This window comes from Cyprinodon tularosa, unplaced genomic scaffold, assembly GCF_016077235.1.
Source record: "Cyprinodon tularosa strain WSP-4 unplaced genomic scaffold, ASM1607723v1 ctg1190, whole genome shotgun sequence".
Lineage (NCBI taxonomy): Eukaryota > Metazoa > Chordata > Actinopteri > Cyprinodontiformes > Cyprinodontidae > Cyprinodon > Cyprinodon tularosa.
Window position 1 is genome coordinate 60,236 of NW_024037993.1, and position 8,373 is coordinate 68,608.

Consider the following 8,373-nt stretch of genomic DNA (forward strand, 5'->3'; position numbering starts at 1 on the left):
GCCATTTATTGGGATGATAACATCCGAAGCGGCTGCAAGCAAACACTTAGTATTTACTGTGTAATAGGAGACAGAATCCAACTTAGGAGGAACCCATGAGATGATGAACAGGTCCTACCCGTTAGGATAATGTTTTTAGACTTCATCTTCACCTGCTGAAGATCCTATTAGATCCTATTAGAAAGAATCCTTTTATAGTGATCTATAAATGGAACAACAGAGAAGAGTGTTTAATAAAGCTTCACAAGTTGTTTTACGCAATTTCGGTCATAAAAACAAAACAAGCCGGCCTCCTGTCTGCGGCACTGTTTGCGGTCAGATACAATTTGTGAGAGGTGCAGCGGAGCATCTGTAGAGGGGGTGGGGACGTCTGGAGCCAAGGTATTGCATTGCACTCATTGCACTGATTTTGTGCAGTATTTTTTGATGCAAGACCTTCAGAATCTATAACGCAGGGGTATTATTATTTTTCAGTGAATGAGGTGGGGTGCAACTTCTCTACTTCTGTTATTTGCATGGTTTCTAAAAAAAATGCATCACGATATTACAGCTTTCATTGATTTATTTCAAATCTGAACCATTGTCTAGCCTGTAAGGGAGGGAAAAAAAAACAATCAAATCAAAAAAAAAAAAAAAACAATCTAATCGTATTGTGGTGTATTCCTGAGTATCAAAAATAATCAAATCGTTGGGTCAGGAAATCGGTACTGAATCGAATTGCCTTGATGGATGTGATTTGCACCCCTATTATGCACATGTTCAGGTCACAGTGGACCTACTTACAGTTGATCAAACTAACTCACAGCAGCCTTATTGATATTGAGTTTTCAACCGTAGGCTAGATCAATTTAGAGTTGAGGGTTTAACTCTGAGTTTGTTTAAACCTGCTTTGTGAAATGGACCCCTGGCCAGTAGCAGCTGAGAAAACCATTTGATATTTCATCCACCAATTACAGCACATATTTTCTTATGTAGGAATTACACAGTGGTCTGGATTATAATTAATTAATTAAATAATTAATATTAATGTTTGTTTGTTTGTTTGTTTGTTTTTGGATTTTTTTGTGCAACATTGAAACAAACTTTTCTGTGAGAAAACAGTGCTCTGGGACACAATATGAGTAGAAGGCTTAATTTTATCCCTATGTTTAAAAAAAATTGCTGTCTTCTTTGGTTGAAATTCCACGAGGATCTAACTTATGAGGAACACCTGAGTGTCGATCATTTTAAGGAACTAAATAGAAATATTTCAAGCTCATAATTTACACAGCAGCATTTTGATCAGGTGGGATTGTTTCCCAGTTTTTTTCTTAACTCTATTCAACAAGCAGTCTAAACAATAGAAACACAGATACTGAGGATAGAACTCATCACCACTGTGGGGTTATTATTTAAACAAATTTCAGGAAACCTTTGGTTTTATGGCTGTTTGGACAAATAACTATTAAAAGGGGTCCCTATATCCTCCAGCAGTCTAAGCCTATAGCAGCATAACTATAGAGATAGCTCAGGATAACCTGAGCCACTCTAACTATAAGCTTTATCAAAAAGGAAAATTTTAAGCTTAAAAGTAGACAGGGTGTCTGCCTCACTGACTACAACTACTAGTTGGTTCCACAGCAGAGGAGCCTGATAACTAAAAGAAGGAACAATCATATCACTTATATCAGATGGATCCTGGTTAATTATAGCTTTATATGTGATATGGAGCATTTTAAATTCTTAAAAGGAAGTAAATGAAGAGAAGCTAGAATAGGAGAGATGTGGTTTCTGTTTTTAATTTTCATCAGGACTCTGACTGCAGCATTTTGGATCAGCTGAAGGCTTTTTACTACAGTTTGTGGACTTCCTGACTGTAAAGATTTACAATAGTCCATCATTGAAGTAACAATTGCATGGACTAATTTCTCAGCATCACCCCTGGACAGGATATTTCTCTGAAGATAAAAGAAGGAAATTCTAGAAACCTCTATGATATGGGATTAAAATGGCAGCTCCTGCTCAACCTCTGACACATTGAGCTGGGGTATGTCTTTTCCAGGCAGAGGTGTATAGCAAGCTCTGCTGAGTTTAGGGTGTCTCATTACTTCCTCATTTGCCAGACAGTCACTGTGGTGTTGGATATAAATGCTTTACTTTTCTTAATTATAGTTTGTGGGGAAATAAATTTAGGCCAGAATGAACTACATATCTTCAGGTTGCTTGATAGGATCCACTCGCTCCTCAACCTCAAGGAGAGAGTTTGGTGCTTTTATGTGAGGTGTCCTTTATTTAACCACCAATAGAAAGCATTTTTGCTGTGTTTGTCTTTCCAGACTGCCTGCAGGATTATGTTGGAAAAGAGGAGGATTTCTCTGACCAGCAGCTCTGTGGACAGGAGAGGAAATCCAGTTTGGATCAAGAGGAGTCGGAACATCCGCAGATAAAAGAAGAGCGTCAAAAGCCAGAACATCCCTGGATAAAAGGGTGATTCTCATGAAATCATGAGAAATAGGTGTCACAAAGCATTTTTATGATTAAAGTTTACTCTATAAAAATAAAAAATATATAAATTAAATCACATTTTCATGTACTATATTGCACATAACTCCAAATCACAATACCTTTTACACATTTTGTTTTTTTTTTTACATTTAATGGTAAATTTTCTCAGTACCGCAACGCGTCCAGAACTAAAATTGTGCTGTATAAGATTGAAATATTATTAATTAAAAAGATAAAAAAGAATACATTTCAGAAAATATCATACTACTAATAAGCACAAATAAAGTACATTGGGTATTTGGTGACTGTTGGTAAAGACAGTGAAAATAATAAGAAAAAGAAATGTGTCCAACACCAACTTTCTCATCCTCCGCAACAATTTTGAATCAGCAATAAAATCAACAAGGAACAAATATTTCCAAGGCATTTTGTTTGAGGGGGACTGAATTGACTGTAACACTCAAGATGTCTACCAGGTAAGCAGCTATATTTTTCTCTCTCAAGACAAAAGTTAAAACTTTGGTCTTATTGCACCTATGTAACTTTTTAATTCTCATTACCGCAACATGACATTATGAAGTCTTAAAAAATATTTCTGCTTTTATTTTTCTGTAATTATATAGCCTATTGTGGTCTAAACATAAACAGCTAAGAAAAGTTTAGCTAACCCTCATGGTGCTCCTATAGCTAGCGATAAAGGTCAAGGTCACTCATCCTCCGCAACACCATTATCATTCACCGCAACTGTTGCGGTAGTGAGACTCAGTGTTTCGGTGGATGAGAATACATTGGAATGAGCTGTTAAAGCCAATGCATCCTGAGAATGAAAGGAAAAAATAAATATAATGTACATATAAAGTCTAAAATAAATATGATATACATTGAAAGGAGCTGCTATAGCTGTTAATTACATTTTAAAATGTAACATTTCAACCTCATTTCACTATACATCATATTTATTTTACTATGCATTACTATATATGAAATTATATCATATTATATACTATATATTATATTATATTATGTTATATTACATTATATTATATTATATTATTAAACAGTATATCATAAAGGATGGGAATGCATAATAACAGCTCATTTCAATATATCATTATTTTTATTGTACATTATTATTTATTAAGTGTAGACCTATGTTATATGTATTATATAATATTATTATTACACTTTTGTATTATATTATTGTACATTTTATTCAGATACGGTTACAAGCCATTTCCCCACCAGTCCTACCTAGACTCAGTAATCTTCCACATTTATGTACTGTATGGTGGCTTATTTGAAAAGTTTTATGAAAATTATTAAATTATGAATATTTAATATTGTTTTTTTTTTCCTTTTTGTTGGATTAGCGTGTGATAAAGAATAGAATAGAATAGAATAGACATTTTGCAGCTAAGCTGCCTGACCAGTCTTTCCATAGAAACAATAATGATGACTTGGTTAAATCTTCTTGCAAAAGTGCAGTCTTTACATGTGCTATCTTGTTACAGGAAAGCATCAGGTGAAAAGAAAAGGGCTTCAGCGCAACAGAGGCTGGCAAAGCATAGGGCAACAGTTTACAGCGATCCAATCTTGCATGAGGAACACAAAAGGAAAGAGAGAGAAAGGTTAGGGGAAAGAGTGATAACAGGGAAAATATACAGTATATGTAATGTATGTTAGGTGGTTTGACAGTTGCACTCACCCATCCAAAGCCTTGCACTCACAGAGAAATGGAAACATTTCCCAAAGCACACACTCAGAGAGACACACTTGTATGATGTTACCATGCAAACATTCATCTGCTGCACACATTGCCTACACACCCGAACACACAGTTACATCCTCAGCAAATATAGGTATGCACACAATTTTGTACATAGTCCATTGATTGAAAGAAATATAGCATGAGCATAAATAAAAGGTCTGTTTTTTTTTCTTCAAGGTATCAAAAACGTAAGGAAGCTGGTAAACTCAAAACTACTAAAGATCTGACAAGCAAACAGCTCGAAAGAAGAAAGCAACAATGGCGGAAGAACTCACAAAATTATTACAAAAGAAAAAAGCAGCAGCAAGTACTTCTGGACTTGACACCAGAATCATTTGTCAGTCAGGAGAATATGGAGAATGGAAGTACTGAGAATGATGGAGCACAAAGAGAGGAAGCAGACCCTAATCCTGACAGAACACCACTGAGAGCCCTCCAAGAACATTTAGAAATGACAGGACCAATGGATACATCAACCCCCGAGAGGGTGCTGCCATTAAAAAAGAGAGAAGGGCCACGAGCACTTGTGGGAAAATTGAGAAGAAAATTAAAATGTGCAGAAGAAAAATGTGAGGCAAAAACAGCAGAAGTGTTGAAACTTAGAAGACAACTAAGAAGACTGATGGCCAGTAAACAAAGAGGAACAAGGGGGACACTGCCAAGTACCAATCAAGAAGTCAGGGTCAGGCAGTCTGCAAAGCAGAACAATGGCAAACGGAAACAGCTGTCAAAGATTCTGAGCAGCTTTTTACACCGGGATGATGTCTCCACAGTCATGAATGGAAAAGCTGGGGAGATTCGGCGCAGGGGACAAATCTTTAGAAAAAGAGCCCTAACAGACACGCTATCCAAACTACATAAGCGATTCCTTACTGAACATCCTGAACATCCCGTGTCCAGAGCTCAGTTCTTCAGATTGAGGCCATTTTGGATTGTGAGACCCACCATTACAGAAAGGGAAACATGCGCATGCAAAATGCATGAGAACATAAATCTAAAGGTGAAAAGGCTTCATGAACTGGGGATCATAGAAACATCAAGCCCCGAAGATCTTGTGAAGCTGAGTGTGTGCGACACAGGAAACATGTCCTGTATGTATGGAAGATGTAAGGAATGCAGCAAAAAAAGCTTCACTGCAACTTAAGATCCCCTCATTCAGGGAAACATTGTTGTGTGGCAGGAGTGGCAAACAAGGTCTGTCACTGTAACAAAGACCCACAGAAGTGGTGCAGCAGAGGACAAGGAGACCAAGAAAACCCTGCTTGAAAGTAGGACATCCTCGGTTGAGAGGTTACTTGCCCTGACAAGAGAACAGCTGCCATCTTTTGCCATCCATCTCTTTAATGTAAGTCACCAGTATAAGGCAATTAAGGCAATGAAAGATAGCCTGGCAGATGACGCTGTAGCCATACACATCGACTACAGCGAGAACTACAGCTGTAAATATGCCAGGGAGATTAAGGAGACCCACTTTGGCACCGGAAATGACCAAGTCACCCTCCACACTGGGGTAATTTACCTAAGTAGGGACAGGGTGGAAGCGTTTGCTTCTCTCTCAGCCTGCCTACAGCATGATGCTGTAGCGACATGGGCACACCTTGACCCAGTTTTGAAGCACATAAGGAAGAAGTATCCTGAAGCCTACAACATACACTTCATTTCAGATGGCCCAACATCTCAGTATCGCAACAAATCTTGCTTTTACTTGGCCTCCACCGTGCCCTTCATGCACGGATTCAAATCTGTGACTTGGAATTACACGGAGGCTTCGCATGGGAAGGGTGCTCCAGATGGAGTGGGTGGGGCTTTGAAAAATCTTGCAGATAGAATAGTGTCTTATGGGACCAGCATTCCAAATGCAGATTCTCTGTATGATCAATTGAAGGTCAACTCCTCAGTGACTCTCTTCAAAGTGTCTGAAGAGAAGATAAAGGCCAGCAGCGAGTTGATGCCTCCAAATCAGAAAGTGGTCCCTGGAACACTGAAAATACACCAAGTGAGTTAACAGTTCTAAAACTAAATATACAGTATTTTAGCATGTATGTAAGTACCAGTAAGTTTAAGTAATGAAGTAAATAAAGTGATTAATGTGGAGAGCAGGACACAAACCATGTCTGCAAATATTGAAATTATTAAGAAACAATGTTCTTATATGCCTTTAATTCCATTCCACCCTAACAGCTAACATCAACAAAACCAGGAGTGATCGCAACTAGGGAGGTATCCTGTTTTTGCGACAAAAGTTGCTACCCAACAGTAACTCATTTGCTTTCTGATGACGGAGAGGAACCTGATGCCACTGAGACCATCAAGGTTGGGCAGTTGGTACTCGTCCAGTACGATGGCGACTTGTACCCAGGAAAAGTAACACAGGTAAATTAATGGTCACATTTTCTGTTAATATCTCTCTCCATGTACTGTGCATTATAGTGATATACACACGAAACTCATAGAAATTGAATGCAATTCTTCTTAAAACAGATTGCTGAGGGGCAATATGAGGTGGAGACAATGAGCTGCATTGGGGAGAACCGTTTTTATTACCCCTCTAAAAGATACCCTGGAGAAGATGTTTGGTACTATCGGCAAGACATCAGGGAAATAATTCCAGAACCCCTACCTGCCACCTCCTCTGCTCGGCACTTTTGTGTCTTGCCTGACATTTGGGCAAAACATAAAAACGCATCTTAATTGTTTTTTTGATACATTCACACACTCGTGCACTGCACACACTTACTCAACTCCGGCTGGCTGTGGCACATAGACATTTTGACTGACACACACACACACACATTTTTCATGTTTGAATGCCTGAATGAATGCACAAGACAACAAATGAATGAATGAATTCACCAAAGCAAAAAGAATGTAATAAAATTAACGACGAAATGAAATAAAAGTTCTTTTGCAAATGTTATGTGTTTCTGTTGTTTGACATTATGGTATTACGTGTTCTAAATTTCAAACTGGAATAAGAACCAAATGTTGTGACAGGTCAGGGGCGGGGAACCTGTGTTTCGAGGGCCGTTTGTGGCTCTTAAAGGCCGTTTTATCCGGCCCCTGGTATAGTTTTAAGGTTATGCAGCTTCGCATGAAATATGACATATTTTGTAAAGTAAACTTAGAAAGTACATTTGCAATACAATTAAGTTATATTCAGGGGACCTAGAGAAGCTGGGTTCTGTTTTAAAGCTGGCTGCCTTCGATATAGGCCTAAAGTACAGGGGGAAATCCTGATTTTTGTTCGTAATAAGGCCCTCGGAGGACTTCTACAGCCCTCGGATGAATGTGAAGTGGCCCCTCAAATGAAAGGGGCTCACCACCCCTGTGATAGGTTAATGAATTGTTTTGAAATATTTGTGTCATTAACATGGCCCTAAATGGGATATTGTCACAGCTTTGTTATACAATAATTAGAATCATTTTAATTCGCATTGTATATTTTTTTCTTCCACAGAACATGCCATATTGTGTTGAATATAGCTGAGCCGAAAAAAAATTACAGTAATAGATATTTATATTTGTTGAATATTCACAGACTTCATACTCCATGTGCTTGTAATGCCAACATTTACCAGAGATATTAGCTGTTGAATAGGAATCCTTATGGACCTATACAGTAATTCTCATCTCCGAAACATTGAAACTCATTTCCGAAACATCATTCTCATTACCCGACACATAGTTATTTGCAAATTATTGAATTACTACAAACTGCTTTAAGTTTGTAGGGGTACTTAGATAAAATAGAGTGCTCCATACATTATCTCAATAAAATATAAATATATATAAGTATTTTTTCAGTAAGATTTCCTAAAAAGACAGACTATAAATCATTAAGTGTGTTGCGGTAATGAGACAAATCATAAAATTTGAATACAATACTTTACTTCAAATATAATAATTCCTGGTTTGTAATACACCTCTTAACATAACTGTTACTAACATTTATTTAACAAGTCATAAATGCATAATTTCTAAACATTTTTCTGATGTGATTTTATGTTGCGGTAATGAGAATTTCTTGGGCTCAGGCAGACTAAAACTGCAGTAAAAATTAAGAAAAAATGTAACAAACTGAATAAAAATTGTGTTTCTAGAAACTTAAGACTTCAATCTTG

At 37.4% G+C, this 8,373-nt stretch overlaps 1 protein-coding gene across 3 annotated transcripts; it reads left to right on the top strand.

Annotated features, from left to right (window-relative positions):
- The first annotated feature begins 2,944 nt into the window (after positions 1-2,944).
- LOC119772465 lies at positions 2,945-7,110 on the top strand. 3 transcript variants are annotated; one of them, XR_005279260.1, is made up of 5 exons: positions 2,945-2,960; positions 3,996-4,112; positions 4,430-6,248; positions 6,434-6,625; positions 6,734-7,110. XR_005279260.1 is itself a non-coding variant. In XM_038268910.1 (4 exons), the coding sequence occupies exons 2-4, from the start codon at positions 5,628-5,630 to the stop codon at positions 6,941-6,943; spliced, it is 1,023 nt and encodes a 340-aa protein (XP_038124838.1). In that variant the 5' UTR covers positions 3,843-4,112; positions 4,430-5,627; the 3' UTR covers positions 6,944-7,110. The 3 variants fall into 3 exon arrangements, 1 of the variants encoding a protein (XP_038124838.1); XM_038268910.1 differs by lacking the exon at positions 2,945-2,960 and having other exon boundaries at positions 3,843-4,112; XR_005279259.1 differs by lacking the exon at positions 2,945-2,960 and having other exon boundaries at positions 3,848-4,112.
- Positions 7,111-8,373: the final 1,263 nt, after the last annotated feature.

Excerpts from the sequence above, each read along its gene's own strand:
- LOC119772465 (XM_038268910.1), top strand. The coding sequence starts at position 5,628 with ATGAAAGATAGCCTGGCAGATGACGCTGTAGCCATACACATCGACTAC. Across the intron at positions 6,249-6,433 it reads GAACACTGAAAATACACCAA|CTAACATCAACAAAACCAGG; the intron begins GTGAGTTAACAG and ends CCACCCTAACAG. Across the intron at positions 6,626-6,733 it reads ACCCAGGAAAAGTAACACAG|ATTGCTGAGGGGCAATATGA; the intron begins GTAAATTAATGG and ends TTCTTAAAACAG.